Source organism: Phoxinus phoxinus (assembly GCF_949152265.1).
Source record: "Phoxinus phoxinus genome assembly, chromosome: 9".
Taxonomy (NCBI): domain Eukaryota; kingdom Metazoa; phylum Chordata; class Actinopteri; order Cypriniformes; family Leuciscidae; genus Phoxinus; species Phoxinus phoxinus.
Window position 1 is genome coordinate 13,834,331 of NC_136884.1, and position 21,534 is coordinate 13,855,864.

The following is a 21,534-nucleotide window of genomic DNA, read 5'->3' on the forward strand; positions in this document are numbered from 1 at the left end:
TGTCCATAAATACATTTATAGTGGAAATCTCTCCTCTTTTGGATATAGACTCTGCATAATCTGTTACAGACAGACAAACTTATTTTACAATTAATTGTAAATTGTAAATTAAATAATAAATTATTTTGAAACAAGGGATGCTTGATATTAAAATCAATAATCTATAAATTGATTAATAACAAATACAGTAGAACGTGCGTGTAAGACTCCAATCTCCAATTTATATAAATATAGATCTGAAAAGCAAGTATTTATGTTTACCTTTTAATGAATTCAGTCTACTGTATTTAATGTATTTAGATAAATATGGTAAATATACTAAACATATCATAAATGCATTATTTTACCATTAATTATTAAGTCTACATAAAGATATAAAACAAAACTGTGTTGATAAATTGTATTTCTACTTTAAATTTAAATCAAATACCAACAACAACAGCATGTCGTGATTTAAACTGTTCAAAAGTTTGGGGTCAGTAAGATATTTATTTGTTTCATGCTTTTGAAAGAAGACTCTGTTTGCCAAGGCTGCATTTATTTGGTCAACAATACAGTGAAATACACTTTTAAAATGCAATTTATTCCTCTGGTGGCAAACCTAAATTTTCAGCATCATTACTCCAGTCTTCAGTGTCACGTGATAATTTTTTTATATTTATTAAATTAATTAAATTAAATAAATTCATATTATTATTTAAATTTTGAAATTATAATATGCTGATTTAATGGCCATTTATTATTATTGTTAATGCTAAAACCATGTTGATCTGCCTAATATTTTTTTCATCAAAATTCATTGATGAATGTTCAAAAGAACAGCAATTATTGAAATAAATTTTTGTAACATTACAAATGAATCTGTACTGGCTCTTTTGAACAGTTTAATGAGTATTTACTGTATACACAGTCACAGACAGAGGTCAATGCTATCCCGGTGAGCACCGACATGATTGTCAGTTGTGATTATACAGGGAGACTGATGGAATATCGCTGTGCTTGCCATTTACTTTACCACAGTAGCATTGTGCCTGCAGTGAATGCAACTGTTAATTATCGAAAAATGCATTAACACATGAATAAACAAAGCCAAAAACTAAATTAAGGGTGCGCTTGTGATGCCATGGCTTGTGTGATTGTATAATATGAATGGTTTGTGCTGATTTTTCTTTAAAATTACTAGACAATTTAAATTATTAACAACAATTAAACATAACATGACATGAATAATCATTATCGTCCCTACTTAAAATTTGCAGAAAAGTGAGATGGATAGCTCAGGTATGATTTACGCATGTGGCTGTGTGTTAAACAGAGGACCACCCATTTTGAATTTGGAGTAATTTGCTTGGTAATGGCTTGGACCACAGAGTTAAAGAATATTACTCTCTTCGTGTGAGTGAGTATTTTACCAGCCAGACCATGCCACACTTTCCACAAAATGCCTCTGAAGGATTTTGTGGAATCCGAAAAAGCAAACAGCCTAAACAGTCGGGGTCAGGTTGGAGCCCATTGTTTTAGACCGAGTAAAAGACAGAGAGACAGCGAGAGAGAGAGAGAGCGAGAGAGAGAGAGAGAGAGAGTTAGACAGCAATGATTAATGCATTCCACAGCACTGCTCTCCTGCAGCATAAGAGAATATTACAGACAGCAGGAAGGCCTTTCGATCTTAAAACTCGAACATGCCCACACAACCTATAGATGCAAACACTGATGCGTTTAATAACTTCCCCTTCTAATACACATACAACTACTCTTACACATTTACAATCTTTAAAATCACACAAGAACATTCACAAAGGCAGTCGGCTGATGATGTCACTCTTCATTTGCATATAAATGAGGGAATGGAATGCTGATCTCTATCTAGAGCCTAGCAGTGGCCTATTAAAGTGGACTGGAGAGATTTCCTCAAACCCATCAGACCTGCTGACACACACACACACACACACTGTGAGGGCTTGCTCTGTAAATTAGTAAAATAGCTGTGCTAGCTGATCAGCATTACTGAGACCCTTAACCTCCATGTGGCACCAGAACAAGTTTAAAAGCAGCAGGGTTTAGCTTTGATAGACTGGTCGTCATGTTATTACATGGTCTTCGCTTATGAATATTAAGTAGGAAAATGTGACATTCCTGAAACAATATAAGAAATGTTTTCATGATCTTACTGAGATTTTATCTACTATCTTCTACTTGTCAAAGGTTTCAGTTTTCTTTGATTTATGTCATTATTTAATAATTTATTATTTTTTAATTAATGCATTTATGTTATTTTATAGTTTATGCAAGGGTCAAACGTGCTGCGTAACACGGGAATGAACCTCATTGGTTCTTGCTGAAGCTCGAACCCACTGCATGACACACGAGAATGAACCTCATTGGTTCTTGCTGAAACTCGAACCTGCTGCGTGACACATGAGAATGAACCTGATTGGTTCTTGCTGAAGCTCAAATGTGCTGCGTAACACAAGAATGCAACCTCATTGGTTCTTGCACGTCAAGCAAGCATGTTTGAGAGCTTCCGTTTACAACAACTGATATGTGCGTTGATTAATGTTTATATGTGAATAAAAGCCTAAATTCAATCTATTCATCAAATAAAGCATTAATGTCTCTTCAGAAAATCAGGACTTAATCATTTATTAAAATGATCTTCATTTGTGTTTCGAAGATGAACGAAAGTCTTACATGTTTGGAACGACATGAGGGTGAGTAAACGATGACAGAATTTTCATTTTTGGGTGAACTAACCCTTTAATGTGCAATAAAAATGCCAGAGAAAAAAAAAATAGAGACCAAAAGAAAAATAAAGAAAAATAGACAGAATGTCTTTGGGCCAAGTAATATGTTTGTTTTTCATGAGAAAACCACCAGTGTGACTAGCCAGTTGTCCCTTAGGCCACGGGAACCCAGCTTTCTGAAACAATAAGCCTGGTTGAGCTACTGCGGGATGGCCGTTGGCATTCCCACGTCCGCAGCCTGCCACCCGGATGCAGCTCATCCAGCATAATGGATTGAGAGGTTGCACCTTGGGGAGTAAGACCTCCATTTAGAAGTTAAGGTAAATAGTCTGACAGTTCTGAAGGACATGTTCTGCTCCAGAGGACATGGATGATAGCTATAAATCATGGATTCGGGTGGGTTTGGCAGAGCTGCTTCTGGGTAAGCTTAGCCTTAGCTACTAATAAAAGAAGTTTAGCACTGAATGAAGAAAACCAGTTGAAGACCAGGGTTGCGGGGTAACTAAAAACTAGGCCACCATACTTCCATGACCCATTACAACCATTCAGCCTTTATTAAATAATGTCTGTTTTTAAAGGGATAGTTAACCCAAAAAAATAAAAATTTGGGTGAGCACTCTCTTTAATAGCATAAAACTATTTATTGTCACAGGTTGACTTCCGAAACAAGCACTAGTTGAGCACTTGAGCTTGTTTCAAAGCAAAAAGAAAACACTGTTCAACAAAAGCACATCTTCTCAGGTTACACCACCACAAGTTACAGTTAAACGATAACAACATTAACATTTAATGGGAAAGCAATCTGGGTATTTTTGTCAAAGCTGCACTTGAGGGAATGCGAGCAGGGAGAAAGTAGGCAACCAGATCAAGTTAAAGTTTTAGTCGCTCATCAAGATATCAAGCGCCTGGAAACATGTTCGTCAGATTATTATAACTAAGGCAATGTACGCAGAGAGCCGATTTAATTAACAGATAAGGCTAGAGTGCTAAGGGTTAACAAACATATCTGCACGCTCCTGAGATAAAAAGCATCAATATTTATACAAACATGACCCTGTCTATGTGGCCACCCACATATCAAACATCACTCTTAAGTCTATAATTACAAGCATCAAGTCTACATTAAAATGAAAAAGAGAATTGCGTCTGTGATAAAGCCTGTGAAATTATTTGGTCAAGAGAGTTCATCATCACCAAATATATATTCTAGTTAATCGTTCAGACCTAATTCTAGTCTCTAGATATGGCTTCCTCTGTCAATATATAAGTCTGTGGGATATTTTTCACCCATTTTATCATCTGCCTGCCAAAATCAGTAAATCTAATTGCTTAGAAAAGTAATAATATACCTCACCTCAACAAGTCACATGATTTCCGGTCTCAGGTCCATTGCACCACATGAGCAATACAAACAAAACATGAAAGTTTAATACTTAGGGCTAGAGGTTTACCCAAATCCCTAACATTAAGAATGAGCAATAATAATAGCCATACTTGGCTGAGCAAACACCAATAATTAAGAAAACACAATGCGTATAACCCATTTGGAAAGCATTTCTTTAAGCTCTCCACAGGGAGTGGTGTCGTCTTTACCAGGACTACAAAATTAAATGTGACTCCAGAGTAATGTTAGCTCGCTTTGAGACATTCTTGTTTCCGCTTTGCAAACTCATGCAGAGCACATGCACAGACATGCTACGATAAAAGAAAATGAAGGGCAACTTCCAACATGCAGGTCAATGCTTAAACAGTAATTACGAGAGGGAGAGAGAGAGAGAGAGAGAGAGAGGGAGAGGGAGAGGGAGAGGGAGAGGGAGAGGGAGAGGGAGAGGGAGAGGGAGAGGGAGAGGGAGAGGGAGAGGGAGAGGGAGAGGGAGAGGGAGAGGGAGAGGGAGAGGGAGAGGGAGAGAGGGAGAGGGAGAGGGAGAGGGAGAGAGAGAGAGAGAGAGAGAGAGAGAGAGAGAGAGAGAGAGAGAGAGAGAGAGAGAGAGAGAGAGAGAGAGAGAGAGAGAGAGAGAGAGAGAGAGAGAGAGAGAGAGAGAGAGAAATGGAGAGTTTTGGGTGTGATGGGAACTGAACTTTGCTTCAGGCATAAAGCAAACTCATTATCATCTGAGGAATTTTTACTAACTTTCCTTTGCATTACCAACAAAAGCTGGGTTCAGATTCTTCACAGTGATAGAGGATGCGTTTCTTTAGGTGACACACAGAATTCTTAATATGACTAAAACAAGTCTGAAGGACAGAAGTTGAATATGTCATGCATTTCATATCTATAAGGCCTGTTTTGAGTCAACTGGAAATTAAAAAAAAAATACATATTTTAACTTTTTCCAACTTTTTTCCAAAATTAATCATCTACAAACATTATTGACATTTAGAAATGTTCACTAAGTCTGCCACACAACAGCATTTCAAATGTGTTTTTCAAAAATACTGTGTACTAGAGTTGATTAATCACATAAAAAAAAAAGTTTGTGTTCACATATAATTACATGCATGTACTGTATACATGTAAGAAAAATGTGTTATATATACAGTGCTATGCATAAGTTTAGACACCCATGCTAAAGTTGATTAAAAAGAGGAATAAAAAATCATCTTTTGGAAATTGAACTTAATGCCTTAATTTAAAAAAATAGGAAAAATCCAACCTTTAAGGACACCAATTTTCTTTGTGAATGAATAATGTATCATAAATAAATAAATGTTCTTCCTTAAAATACAGGGTGCATAAGTTTGGACACCCCTATGTTAAATTCCCATAGAGACAGGCAGATTTGTATTTTTAAAGGCCAGTTACTTCATGGATCCAGGATACTCTGCATCCTGATAAAGTTCTCTTGGCTTTTGGAATTAAAATAGCCACACATCATCACACACCCTTCACCACACCTAGAGATTGGCATGGTTTTATTTCAGTTAGCCTAATAGCTGGTTTGATTTGCATTGAGAGATGATCTTATGGAAAGTACTCCATGCCAATCTCTAGGTATGGTGAAGGCTATGTGATGATGTGTGGATGTGTGGTTTTTTCTCCTGTTTTTACAGGAGCAGACGGTAGCAAGGGAGAATCTTTTGAGGATGGGACTAAAGGCCCCAATATACTCACGGCGAAGTTCTTTTTCGTTCTTTGCTTAGGGGTAAAAAGAAGTTCTAAATTTGAGAGCAGCAATACACTGTTAGCAAACATTCAACACCACCCACACTCCTGAGAGCGACAGTTAGATGAATATGTAAAAATGTGCTGCGCGCTTTCTTCTCTCAATAACAAACTAAACACAACAAAATTGAGAAAACAGCAAGTATTTTTTCTTATTAGAATCTGACCAACAATGTCAGTGTCTCATTTAATCAGAAGCACAACTTTATTTTCTACTATAAAGCGACTCTAGTCTAGTGTTCGTATTTTTGTGGACGGTCTCAACAGGAGAAATTACCAGAGAAGAGTTCCACGTGAAAGAAGGCGAAGCCTCAGCGCACACCTAGCTATTTCGTAATTTCCACGGACCAATGGGAGTTAAGGTGTTTACCAGCCAGAGCAAACTTTTCCGGAAAGTTTGCTTTGGCAAGCTGTTTTGAACTTCTGAAACGACCACAAAAGAACTTTGTTTTGACCTGGTTTTGTTCGAAATGACATATCAGTTCGTTCTTCGATTTCACTTCGTGAGAAGTATATCAGGGCCTTTAATCATCCACACCGTGCAGACCTCTAGTGTATATTGCAGGGTGAAACTGACCTACAGTCATACTATCTACATATGTTAGTCCAAGAAAATGGGCAATTTCAGTCTGACTATATCTTTTGGTACAGTTGAAATAAGACTTAAATTGCATGGAAACAGTTCTGTCCTCACATCAGAAGCAATTTAGAAAAGCACACTTGTACTCTTCAAGTTTCAACTAAGTATTACAGCAGACAGGGGTTAAAGTCCTCTGGTTAACTAGTGAAACCTGGTGTAGGATGATACGCCATGCGTGAAGAGAGGAGGACTCTGTAAAAGTGTTTTTCCTCGAAAAATTCTAGCATGTGGCGAACAGGTTGTGCTACACTCAATGCCCTCATTTTAGAGATTCAAAACGAGGATAATGTAGAACAAATCCTCTCCATGTCTGTCAGTAGATCTAGCATCAACGTACAGAGAGAAAAAAATACACCTGCATACCAGGCAAGCCAAAGAGCATTCCACGTGCTTTCTCAGATTCAGCCCAGTGTTAATCAGCGGTTTGGCCTGGGACCGTTGGAGCATGCTTGGCCCTCCCCACAAGGGCCTCTGTGTATGGAGCCCATTGTGTTCCAACATTAACAGACACAGAAGCATGAGTCACCTTCAAATCGTGTCTGGGTATTAGCAACCCCATCCAATCAGAACGCTGGGAGAGGTGAAGACCGAGCACCTTCACGGCAATGTGCGCAATGCAACTCCTCGTCGGCATGGTAACGCTCAGAGGGGCATACCTGAGGTGAAGCCTAACTGCGGTCTCATGGACAGGATTCTGCGTGTCTCTTAATGCGTGTCTAGCAAAAACGCAGCTGGTCTTCCTTTGGTTGCAGACAGTGGGTAATTAACGCCCACTGGTTATATTAACGTGCTCACATTTGTATCCTAGTTAAGCACACACTCCCAAGCTATCATTGGCCAACCGCTTCTTTGTGCTTACCAAACCTTAAAAAAGATGACAGAAAACAGTCAAAACATAATTACGAATGAATCACACGCAAGGCGCATAATTATTTTCCAGTCAGATTGTTGGCAATAGCTAGAAGAAAGCTAAAACAAAGGTATTAGCAAATCTCTGTTATGACATTAGCCATTGCTATCATAATAAACAGAGACTGGTAATGTAAATAGGCCCAAGTCATCTCTCCAGTAATAAAACATAAAAATTTTCCATTAGCAGATAAACTAAAGACAGTAACTTCATTAGAGGAAGTATATAAGGTCATCTGGCTAGCATCTGACACAAAGTAAATGGTGAAAGTGAATGTAATATTGCTGATGTCTGTCACATACCCTGAGTCTGGTGCTTTAGTTGTCATTGGCTCTTTCCCAGTTGAGGGGATAAATGTCTGGGTCTCTCATTCTCCGTCCTCCTCTCTCATTTAGACATAAACCACATAGCCAGTCTGTGTTTACTAGACAGTTTCACTGTTCCAAAACATAGTGAATTGTCTACTGCTTACATAGGCAGATGCCTTCAAACGGTACTAACCTAACTATCATGAAACTTATAATTGACCATTTTGCAACACTACATAAGAGAGACACCGAACATTACATTTAAGGTGATACATTTTTAAAGGCACAATGCAACGGAAGCACATACAAGTGAAACGGATTATCAAAAAATAATGTAGTGTGGTGAAGACTTGGTTCAATCCAGTCGTTGTTGAACGAATAGAGGCAGATTTCCATTTCAGACTTTAAGCCGCAATGACAAACTAACTGGTCTACAGATAACCAAATGTAGGCAGGTTTGTTTCTCATTGGGGGTGAAACAAGAACGGTGACAGAGAATTTTAACGACTACAATTAGGATAAGCAGACAAGAATAAACAGTTTGTCTGAAGGTTAAACAAGTCCAAACTCCAACAGCCGAGTCAACAAAGAGAGGTTGAGGAGAGGAGGATGGGAAGAAAAATGAAAAGCTGAAAGAAGAATGCAAAAGAAAGCCTTTAGGATCAATACGGACATAATGAAAATCCGAGATGAATATCCAGGGTTGTGTGATGGTTATGGATCAGTCTCATCAGTCTCACTACAGAAAGGACAGCTAGGGCCCACTCACAGAATACTGGACACAAAAATAAATTAGCTACTTAAAAAAAACTAAAGAAAAAACAATAAACTGTGAATAAAAGCTGGAAATTCAAAACCACTGAAGGCCTATTGCCCAAGACGGAAATATCAGACAAAGATCAATAGACTTAAAGTTTAAAGGGAGGTTGGAGTTACAGTAGCAAAGAAAATGAAAAGGGGAATTTCCCAACTTTAATTCTTGTTGAGCAGTAAATTACCAAGCAGGATACAAAACTCTCTCTTTGGGTAACAACAACGATCTGGAATATCAAACCTGTCAATCATCAGAGCAACATGAGAATTAAATGTAGATCACTCACTGCATATCTGATCCTGTGATCCCAATCAATGATAGTTCATTCGAATAAAAGGACACTAAAAAATTATAAGACAATAACCCACAAATTAGCCTTGCCTACTCAGTTTGAAACAGACCAAACCCAGAGCCTGCAATGATTTGTTTTACTTTGAACAGATTGCTGAACAATTTTGTTGGCATGGTTTTTCAGGTACCATCATCAACATGTAGAATTCATACTGATGGTGAATACTACCAAGGAATGAAGCAACTTCAACTGAGATGTTGTCCAGGCCCCCAAGTCAGTTGAGTATGCATTTTTTAAGAGGGTCTAGAAAGAAACAACGTAGAGTCAACTTGATAAGGCCTTCACAACCCATTGCACATCCTTAATATGACATTTCAGAGAGATAAAGATGTAGGGAATTAGAAATTAGTTGAATCATGAAAAAGAGACGTTATATAGCAGGACTGCACCAAGTGGTTGAAATTTGTTCAACTCTGGTATTGTTCACCAATGGAGTACTACATTGGAAAAAAACTAATTTCTCAAAATGTATAAAGAAACTTTTTCTTCTAAATAACAAGAACCATGGAATTGCACACAAGAAAAGGAACACGTATAAAAAAATCTAACTGGGGCCTTTCTGATTTCATGACTTCATGAGAAGGCCTACCACAAACGTCAAAGAAATGTTTTGATAATGCATTGCCTATGTAAGGACTTCATCACACTGTCAACACAATCCTGCAGGCAAGAAGTTACCCGTCACTCACGACCATAAACAGTGCTCAGCCCTGGGCGTGGGAACATTATCAACATTCCTCCTACACCTGATGCCACAGCTGTTTGGTTGACAACATGCCGTTTCTAAAACATAATTTTTAATCTGCAATATAAATGTAATCACTGATATTCCAGCCAATGACATAAAGCTGCCACATCACCCTAAACGCATCCCCTGCTGCAAAGGAAAACGAATGGTTGGGAAGAAAGGCTCTGCGCTCCTGTGTTATCTTTGGAACCTCCTCTGACTCACGCTTCTGGAAGGCCTGGAAATTAGCAGGTGTTGACTAGGGATCTGACCCTCTAACCTCTCACGTCAACTGTGGTCTAGAGGTTAAAAGGCAAGGTCCATACAAGGCCACAAAACAAGACCTTGTGGGCGTCAAGGTGAAAGGCATATTCAAGCAGTTGCCCAATCACACAGTCAGGTCTGATAAAGGTGAATGCCACAAGCACAGAAAAACAGCTGAAGAACAATTCAAACGAGTGAGTACAGAAATAGCCTAGCAAGCAAAACCAAGGCCAAGAGCAGGACATTAAGAGAGCATTGATGCTGCCTTCACTTCTTATGGTAAATTAGTTTGTACGATAATTCCTTAGTCAGAAATTGGACATTGGTATTTATGACTAAGAAACTTTAAGATCATTTTGATACCCGATTTTTCGAGTTGGGCATTGTTGTAGTGACTGTCAAATTTTATTAGTTTATCCCATAACCTCTTAATTGCTCTCTTACCATTACAGTTATGTATATATATGAATATAACAACTTGATGCATATTGTGTGTATTTTCCACAGTGAAAAAAAAAAGCATTTATTTGATCGAAATTCCGGAATCATCAGCAAGCTGACGCTCTATAGTGAGGTAAAGTAAATGTATACAATGGTGTGGGTAACATTTGTGTGGTTACCAATAAATAGGATGCTACATTTATTCAAAATCCACTGGAGATTTTGGCTTTAATAACATTTCCCCCACAAAAAATATGCAAGAATGAAGGCAGCATGAGGATGGGGTACTCCAGGACTACTTTGATGGTCATGCAAAATTCATTCCAAGAAAAGTACAGGTTCATCCTTCAAAGGATATCCCTGTGGAAACTAAACTAAGGGTTTTGTTTAGACAATTCTTTGTTTGGTGATAAATCCATGGGCTTTTGGTGGCACGTTTTTATTTGATGTTCAGAGTTTTGCCGGTTACATTCCAAAGCATCTCTGCTATTCGTTTTTTGATGTGTCCGTGGATACTCCTCCTCTGAGCAGATCCCTGGGGATTCTATTGGACTTTGAGGTACATTGAAGTAAGAGGTATGGGAGAAGTTGTGGACCTTAGAAATGATTCACATTCTTTAAGGCCTTTGCTCAAACAAATCATAACAGTTAACAAGCAGAGTCGAGACACAAATGCGACTTTAATGAAGGAAAATCAACTTAAATCCTTAATCAAGTTCAGGAATGCATACGCTGATGAAAGGTCATGTTTCTTGATTGCTCTGCACATTTCTACATTATTCAAGGCTGTTACTCGGTAATGTGACTCAAAACAAGAACACGGATAAATGTTACATTTAATGTCCTACTAGCATTCAGTGTCATAGCTTGACAACAATGCAAACATTTATTAGAGATCAAAGTCTGAGGTGTAGCCATAGAGATGTGGCATGAAACAGCATACTGGAGAGCATTGGGTGTACTGACAAGAATATGAAAGAAACTTGGAATGGTGCATGTCTTTGCAAAACTCTGTGCACTGTGCTAGGGTGTTTTGGGAACCCAATGAATTGCTGTGCAATTGCTAAGGTATTTTAAGCATATTTTAGTGTGTTGCTATGCAGTTGCTAGAGTGTTTTGGGTGGTTTCTAGGGTGCTGCACTGTCATTGTGCTAGAAATAAAACAATTAAAAATATGTTCTGCAAATGATTAAAGGATGCTTAAACATATTGGTCTTAACGCCACACACACACACAAAAACTCTAAACAGCACATCATTCCTCATTTGAAATATCATTTTTCTCCATAGCAGTGTGGGACTTGTTGCATACCAAAGTTTACCAATAATGGTTAGTTTTTGCCTTTAAGGATACTGCATGAATACTAAAAGCACTTCTCAAAAGATAAGAAATATACTCTAATAATGACTCCACTTTACATTGTTTTCTGTGTTTGTGCCTTTTGCGTCTATAATAAACAAGTATCTTGCATCAGGTGAAACTGATTTGAGATCTTGAAATACCAACCTATCAGCATGCTTTACACCACATGACAGAAAAGGAAAACAGACACAGTGAGAGATGAGAGATAGAGGGTTCAAAGGATGAAAGTAAAAAAGAAAGAAAGCAAAAAGCGAGCAGGTTTGTCTTGTAGTGCAATGGTGAATGTAAGTAGACAGGCTAATGCCTAATCACGCAGAGTGGCCTGGTTTTACCACTGACTCATACCGAGCGCCCTGCTGAAAGGAATGTTCACAAACAACTAATGGGCAAATCCACTCTGTTTTATAATCATTGTTTCTGCTCACACACAATCACAGCTAACAGCCAGTCGTGTAAATAATCATTGTGTGACAAAATGCGAGCCGATATCGTTAAAAAGACGCTGGCATCTCTCTCCAAGGGTTCTGCACTTTTTTTTGTTGTAAAATACACAAATAAAACTTTCCATATTGCCTACCGGCCAATGTGTTTGCGATCCCTGTTGAATATGAATGACAAATTGAAAGTGTTACTGTTACTCCCCAGCACTGTATCAGTAGCTATTCTACTGACCTAACTAGTTTTTCAGTAGCCTGACCGTATAGCTCAGCTGTTTTCAAAATAGTCCAGCTATTTCCAGGAACAAACATCTTTTTCCCAAGCGTAGCGGTGTAGTGAGACAAAATGTTATGTCAAATGTGCATTGTAATCAAACACGCTCTCCATGTACTATGTAACATTGCCAACTTCAATTCATTGATTTGAATAGCTTCATTCGATAAAAAAATTATGAAACAATTATCGTTCTATTTAGTTGTATTTAGTGTAAATTGATCTGTACAAAGATTAGTTCTGTCAACCTGAGATCCCTATACTAGAGCTGTCAAATTGATTAATCATGATTAATCTCATCTAAGATAAGTTATATAATGTGTGTATATACTGTATATTTTTATGTCTGTATATTTATATGTCTGTGTATATAGACGCATATACCCGATACAGTATATACACACACACACACACATACATATACATATATATATATATATATATATATATATATATATATATATACACATATATACACACATATATATTATTTAAACACAAAATTATATTAGATGCGATTAATGGTGATTATTCAATTTGACAGCACTATCCAATACATTTATATTTTACATTTTTGTCATTATATATTTATATTATCCAACAATAAATGTAAAGCACAGTACACTACCGTCCAAAATTTTGGGCTTGATAAGATTACCGGTACTTTGTTTTTCAAAAAAAGTCACTTATGCCCATCAATGCTGCATTTATTTTCTCAAAAATACAGTAAAACAACAATACTGACATTATGACATAAAATATTACAACTTGTCTTAAAATAATTGTTTTCTATTTGAATATCTTTAATAATTTTAATTTTCAGCATCAAATCTTCAGGCTTACCGCTTTATTGTGTCACACATGGTTTCAACACATTAAAAGGCCAGTTTAACTGTAGTTTGATTTAAATTTAATCATGAGTAGCTTGGGAAGCAACAGCTTCAGAGTAAGTCATTTCTCCAACACTGATGGCCTATCTCAGTAGAGGTTATACAACTATTTCCTCTTTTGAACTCTGCCCACTGATACCAAAGGCTTCAAATATTGAACCAAGAAGCAACCGCTCTTGAGAACAAACATACTAGATAAGAGTGGGGCCACACAGAGGGAGTAGGTCATTTAGTCCATTATCTATGCGTTGGCTGGTGCACGTTAATAAGTGACGACTCAGTCTGGAGCAACACGTCACTGTGACGCTGACAAAGCACTGAGGTATTTCTCAAGCAAACAAAAAGAGAAAATCTAAACACACAAAGTGGAATGAGCTATTTATAGAGTTCATACATGCACACAGTCTACACCAATGAGGAAGAGTGATGAACGCACGACTGTCACAATCAACCAACCGGCTACCTAATTCATGTGCACACACCGTGACCGTTCTGTTCCTAAGAGATGAATTCAAACGCAAAAGGTGGCGCTGTCCTCTTATTAGCACCATTACCACATGCGACTGAATTGATTGTGGCTCATAACTGTGGAAAATGACAATGTCAGTCATGCATCATAAACAAGGAAGAGCATAAATTCTGAACCGATAGTGAGTCCGTCTGACTCTGCGTCATGCTTGAAAAGACCGGACAGCTAAATAAGACAGAGCGGAATGTAATCTGAGGAGATTGGTGACCGTTCAGAGGGCCAGTACAGGGAGTCTTGGTCTCATAGCATTCCAGCTCTTCGATTATGTGTGCTGATTTGGTCCGACAGTTAAATGGATGTAGTACATCATGCTTTGACTGTTGAGCAGTACATTAACAAGGGCTGACAACTTCCCAGAACCTATGGCTCGTAGCAGGACCCTGAGTGTGAAGTGAGACCCTACCTTGTTTTATCAAAACTTTAAAGTTTTCACATTCTCCCATCCAGTTCTCATAATTCCCACTTAATGACATTACTACGGTGGCTCAGTAACAACACAACGCAATTTAAAAAGCAAACATAAGATCACAACACAACGATATTAAGTCACAACCCAATGGAAAATGTACAACACAACGGAAATAAGCTACAACACAACGAAATAAAGCCGCAACACAACGGAAATGCTCTCGACCACTAGAGGGCTTTCGGAGCGCGATAAAGTTAGTTTTCCATGCCATTGTTCTTTAGAGTCAGCAGTCTAAAAAATTAACAAACACGATTAGTTTTAACAGTATGTAGCTAACCATTATATATCAACATTTATTAATTCAAAATCACCTAAGTGCGTTATAGCAGCATATTTATACTCTAGAACGCTTTCACGCGCTACTACCACAGCGCATCCATAAGGGAACGTCTGCCAATTCCTCCAAGTTGTAAAAACGTAAAATTTGTATAGCCTAATTAAAATTACTTTTAACATTCAAAAACAGACATGTTAATAAAAAAAAGCTTGATCGTATTGCTAAGACTGACTTACTACAGGTGACCATTTTTTTTATTATGTTTCAAAGGTTGTAGTTTCTAGTAACCAGACTGGCTTACTAGAGGTGAAATTGTGCCAATAGCTCCCCGTCTGCACAGTACACAATTCGTTTTTTATAAATAAATAAAAAACATTAGGCATACTGTAATTCCCCTAAAGGTTTTTTATTTTTTTTATCATGTCCCAAAGCTGTTGGTAGGTTCCTAGTGACCAGACTGACTTATTACAGGTGAAATTGTGCCAATACCCTCATGTAATTCTGCAATTCCCCAATTGCTTTTTATTTTTATTTATTGAATTATATTATAATAAATTATAAGTTTTAACCACTTGGTGGAATTGGCAGAATTTCCCTTAGGGATCATGCACTTTGGACGCGAGTCAAAGCATTCACTTTAAGTATACGCAGCTATAATTCATGTAGGTGATTTTGAAGTAATATTTTATGTTGATATACAATGGTTATAGTGTTAAAAACTAATCATGGTGTTGATATATTTTTTAGACTGCTGACTCTATAGAACAGTGAGAGAGAGCCCTCTAGTGGTCGGGAGCATTCCCGCTATGTTGCGGCGGCTTTATTTAATTGTGTTGTGGCTTATTTTTCCTATGTGTTGTGGCTCATTTCCGTTGTGTTGTGGCTCATTTCCATTGTGTTGTAGCTCATTTCCGTTGTGTTGTGGCTCATTTCCGTTGTGTTGTGGCTCATTTCCGTTGTGTTGTGGACTTATGTTTGCTTTTTAAAATCAATCGTGTTGTGCACTACTGGGCCACCGTACATTACACCCCTGGAGGAGGACGTGGGAATGCAGTGTAGTCTCCTCCACAAATATCAGCAGTAACTAAAAAATGCTGGAATTTCCTTTGTTGAAAGGATTAGCAGAAATACTCCACTATGCTTGATAGCCTGGAATGTTCTAAAAAGAACCAAGCTAATAACTGGTTGCTTACCTTGCTTACCCATGACTGAATCTCAAAGGTATTTGTAGTGTTGTTGATGTGACCTTGTTTGGAAAATTAGAGCCCCATGCTTGTTTAGGTGGCAATGTCTCATTCCAGGCAGTGGACCATTGCCAACAAAGGCAAATATAAACTGTTAAACCAAATTATTATGTTTGACATTATACAACAGCAGTTAACCAAGGTGCCAATCTTTAGACATTTAACAACAGGTCATCGACCACTAACAAATATATAGATCAACAACCGCAGGTTTAAAACTCAGCAAACCACAAGTTGTAAAAGAAAATTGTGCTCTAACAGAAGTATTTAAGTCTTGATTTGCTTGTACGAGAACCTCGCTTGGTTAACCAGACCCTACGGATCACTAGAAGTAGAAGCAGAAGATAAGGAACGTTAAAGACTGTTTTTCATCCACATGACTGCTGACAGAGCCAAACATTTGCCAGTTAGTCCAGGTTTCCTGTTCAAATGTCAGATATACAGCAAATTCCCCAAAGGCCTCACAATGTAAACACTTCTGATCTCAACATTGCCATATCTAGTCCAGCTTTAGGTGCTCAGAGGTGAAAAACAACTCATTGCCACTAGCAACTCCTTCAGCAAGAAACAATCATAAATATTTCATTCCATTCAATTGGGACACAATATTAAATGACCCCCTTTACTGATGGTCAATCTAACCCAGGTTAATTTCCAGACTCCAGCACAAAATCCAGCATAAAGAGTTTCCATGGCCGATAAAGAAGAGATTGTCGTAGTTTATGCTTTGGAATTTGAACTGGAAAACCAGCCAAGAAGACCGGACATGGAGGCTTTTATCTACAAACGGGTCGTGAGGAGTTTGAGACTCGGCCAGATGTCAAACAATAGCATTTGCGTTTATTAGAGCTGCGCTGGCCCAAACACTCCGGAATTAAAACAAACCTCTCAGTCACTCACCCCAGCAAAACACACGTAGCAAAAGAACATTTAGCAAATGTTCTGGCTGATGATATGAACTTTCAGATCTGTAATACTAAACAAACACGTTATGGATTAAAGTTACAGTGGGATATACACATACAGACGGCTGAATCCGCTTAAAGGTGTCTGCAACGGATTGCTCATGAATTGCTCATGAATTACTTGGAGCCAGAGTTCCAGGCAGCCTTTAAACAGGATAACGGCCCCCCATAACAATGACAGCGGGAAACAAAGTTTAGGTTTCAGGGAGAAAGCTGGGAGGCTCCACAAGAGTCTGATAACTCACAGCAAGCTGCTAAACGCACACGGTCGAACAATGAGCCCTATCAATTTGAAGCCACGGCAGGAAGCACAGGGAAACAACCTCCAGAAAATCCTGCATATCTTTTCTCAAAGCTGTTCAGGGAAGAATTGCAAGTGCATTCTCACAAAACGAAGCAGACACTGGACATGCTCGATATGTCCAAGAGGTGTGAGACATATGGTTGGACACCATACCAAGCATAAATAATAGTTTTTCAGGTGATGGGACTCTGGTTGAATGGGTTTAGACAGCTTGTCATGGCCATTAACTGCCTTCACACTTACACACTAGATAAAGCGCTCAAACTGCATGACATGCTCCCTCGCTTATGCTCACTTCAACCCGAGAGAATAAGAAGAAAGTGTCAGAATGATAAATAATTTACCCAGCCTCACACATATTCTTGCAGTAACAACCCCAGCAAGATGGTGCATGAGTGTGTATACTTAAACACTCATCTCTCAAATACACCCTAACATTAAGTCTTGGCCTGTGCCCACTTCCCAAACTACTTTACCTTGGCACAGTGCAAGAGGCTAATGACAGGATGTCTTCAGCCAAAGCAGACATACTGGTCAGCCTCCAACAGTAACTATCCGCGGGGCAGCGGAGCTGGGTGGTATGCAGACATTCGCAGCTCTAGTACACCAATGGCACGATGCGCTAACAAGCCTCCCTTTGCTTATGTGTGGGAATGTGATGGATTGAAAGGGGAGAAACTTATGAGACAGTTGGTATGTTTTGGAGGAATTGTTATGGTGAACTGATCAGATGAAGAAGTGTCTTAAACTAGAGGAACAGCCGTACCATGTTCTCCCTACATTGCATGATGTAGAACGTTCCTCTGCAACCCACAGAATCATGAAATGGAGAAAAAAATATGCATATGATCTCAATCTGTTAGTCATCAGACTCGTTGGCTTCTAGTCTTGATTTATGCGAGTGTTGCTTAGAGGAGAACATGTATTGAGCTGATATTTCACATACATTACATAAGGCAGACATACAAGCTAAGCGAGGGAGTGACATTTAACGATGGATTTTAAATTACAGCTTTTTCTACTTAAGTTAACTCGGCTTAGAGTTGTGTCTATATAAGGAAATGTGGTTGCAAAAATGCCAGTTTTGGACAGATGGACCAACAGATCACTTACAAAAGAGGTGTCATAGTATTACCATGTTTTTGGAGGATGATAAAAGTAAAGTAGTTAAGTTAACTCAAAGTTTTCTAGTCACATGGTATGGCTAGGATAAGTTCTGCATTAGCAAATGTAGTTGAAATAATGGTAACACATAGGCCTAGTGTACGTGTCTCCTTTAACATATTTAGGATACTTTCCTTGTAAATATGGTTCAAAATAGGGTGACAGATCACTTACAGTCAGAAATGGGGGGGGGGGGGGGTATTTAATGGTGCCAAAGGCAACACCATGTTTTTTTGGAAACTAGCATGATGGTAATACTAGGGTTTTCTTTGAAGTACATGTAAAATACACAGCATATTGATGTAAATATTTCAGTATCGTGGACAAGTAACCATTACAATGGTTTTATGGACATGGGTCCATGATAATAATATTATATTGTTGTTGTTTTTTTACTTAATTTACAAAACCTCTCTAACATGCTGTACATAAATAAATGCCAACTTCATAAAAATAAACCAACAGATAACTTACAAAAGTATGATGGTATTGCCACCTTTTTTCGTACAATTATATAAAATAAAATAAAAGCTTTTCTGATTTAGTTACAAAACATATTTAGGATACTATTTATGGTTGCAACTCATTAGCCTATATGGGCCAAAGGTGTTTTTTTTTAACACAGTGTCATCATTGATAATATCATGGGCTTTGAAGCAGGGTACACCATAGCATTCTTTAAAGTAGCTACATACATGGCATATTAATATGGCAATCCTTCAGTCTCATGGTATACTACAAAGTATCATGGCCAAGTAACCATTACCATGGTTTTATAGAAATGATACATGGTAATATCATGTTTTTAAACTTAATCAGCTAAAAAGCTGGCTAGATAAATGTGGTTGCAACTTGCAACAATGCCAACCAAAAGATCACTTGCAAAAATTAACCATGGTATTGCTGCCTTTTTGTACATTGGTACCATGGTAAAAAAAAACAAGCTTTGTCTACTTTAGATACAAAACACTGTCTTGCAACTCTAACATGTTTTTAATACTTAATTTACATGCTGTCTACATACATAAATGTGGTTGAAATAAAGCCAGCTCAGTACCATGGCATTAACATGTGTTTTTGGAAGCATATGCTTTAAGTAGGCTACCCTCTGATACCATATTGCTGCTGCTACCTGGAAGAAATGATTAACTTTAAAAGTGAACTCACCTCAGTGGACGGTATATTGACAACACCTGTTGATCTCCTCTTCTCTCTTAACTTCCTTTTCTCGATCTGCCCTTTGCCCTTTCTGGCGCTGGGTCCTGAGCTCTTCTTCTCTTTGCTCTTGCTATGTGTGGGACTCTCCTTATCGCTGTCATCCACACCAGCGGGGCTCGAGCTCTCCGCCTGCGGGACTCCGCTCACTTTCTCCGGCGTCCTCTTCAAGCTTCCCCCTGGGGGCTCGGGTGACTTTGGCTCGTCCTCCGGCCGCTTCAAAGCGGATAAAGATAAGGACCGGGCCACCGGATAGGAGGACGAAGGGGAGACGCAGTTAACCGAGCTGCCGTTGTTGTTTAACTCAGTAACGTTAGTTCTCCCGGTGGCGGCGGCGATATCTCCAAGCATCTTTGCTCTCATCTTCTCACGCTTTGCTTTCCATTCCTCCAGAAAGTCCGTTGCGCTGGTAGATTTAAATCCTCCCGTTGCCATAATTTCCTTTTGAGAATGTCTCGTGCGACCCAAATCACTTTGTAAACTCACTATACAAATATTGCTGTTCAGATCCGCCACATTCCTCAGAAGTGTTAAGAGATTGTTTTAAAATAAGTGTGCTTTTAAAGTTGACCCAAACTGTGAGTAACTCACTTTAAAACATTCAAAACCTGTCAAGTAAGTGCTGTCTCGAAAGAAAGTATCCGGTAAAGCTCACCTGCGCGCGCATGAACATTCGTCAGAAGTTCAGGTGAACTGGTCGTTGGAATGAACTGGATTAGTTACAGCACGCGCACTCCAGCGCTGAGTCCTGCCCAGTCACGAAAATGAACGGAAATAGCCGAAGCGAAATGACAGTGACTTGTCATTACTATTGGCACGTTTAGCATTCATTTTCATATTTTTTAATTACTTCAATAAAAACATTTAACTAGTAGGGTAAGATGAATTATAAACCCACCTTATTTTTTTCTCTTGACAATAGACAAGACATAATCTAATGTTGACACTTTTGGATGAATGGCTATGATATTTTTAATTTTCTCTTTTATTCTGAATATCAGCATTTGTTTAATTTAGTCAGTTTTGAGGTTGAATGATCTACTTTTGTGTCTCTTGAAAATAGTGATTATATTATGTTGAATAGGCCTATTTGTTAATGATGGATGTGTAGAGACATTGTTGTTTTTTGATGTGTGGAATAAAAGATAGAATTAGACCTTTGGGGTATAGATGGCCCTCTCAGATTTTTTTCATTTAATACTTATTGAAATTCATGCTTTTATTATTCAATAATTCTGAAATTAGATGCATTTCAGGCACGCATTAAAGGTTTACATTAAAATAAACTGAGTAAAATAATTCAATTTGAATTCATAGTGTTGTTGTTATGACATATCGTCATGGGCTATTAAATATGCAAATATTCTTATGCCTCTATATAAGTCAAAGAATAAAATTCCCTTTCAGATGAATCTCTTTTACTGGGATTATGCTTTCGTTATAGTTATTCAGTTGTTCAACTAAATTGACAAAACACAATTTTGAACAGAATAGTTGATTTATTCTTTTACGTGAATGACATTTAAAATATATAAATATTATTAATAAGAATATCAAAAGTAATTTATACATTTTGTATAATAGCATCTTTTTCCCCCCTATGGAAGTCAATGGGTATACCGTCAACTGGTTACCAACACGCTTTAATCTTCTTTTGTTGGTTTAATTTTTGTGTGAACTATCCCTTTAAAGACCGACACACGGATGTTGTTCTGCGTGTAATGATGAGACACACTGGTTGGTGATGAGAATGGCCTGTTCTCTCCACACAGGTCCCGAGAGAGCATGAGTCACTCTTGTACAGAGCTCAAATGTGTTTGTGACATGAAGACTCTCAGAGATGAAGGAACTCAATGTCTTAGATAACATATAGATATAGAGTCATCTCTGCATACAGTCTATCATCAAATTGTTCATGAACTGGCATATCATAATATTCGACACGTACTTATACATCAGAGATTGTCTAACATTGCCACTAACTGGATACTGCTGTTCAAAATGAATGCATTATGATAGTAAAAAAAAAAAAAAAAAAAAT

The 21,534-nt window shown here is 38.0% G+C and overlaps 1 protein-coding gene across 1 annotated transcript in view; it reads right to left on the bottom strand.

The window, feature by feature from the left end:
- Nucleotides 1-20,300, bottom strand: part of pawr (PRKC, apoptosis, WT1, regulator) — a 55,783-nt gene extending 35,483 nt beyond the window's left edge. Inside the window, exon 1 of the mRNA XM_079622291.1 lies at nucleotides 19,446-20,300. Within this exon, the coding sequence (XP_079478417.1) occupies nucleotides 19,446-19,928 (483 nt within the window). The 5' untranslated portion in view covers nucleotides 19,929-20,300. The remainder of the gene's footprint in view (nucleotides 1-19,445) is intronic.
- Nucleotides 20,301-21,534: the final 1,234 nt, after the last annotated feature.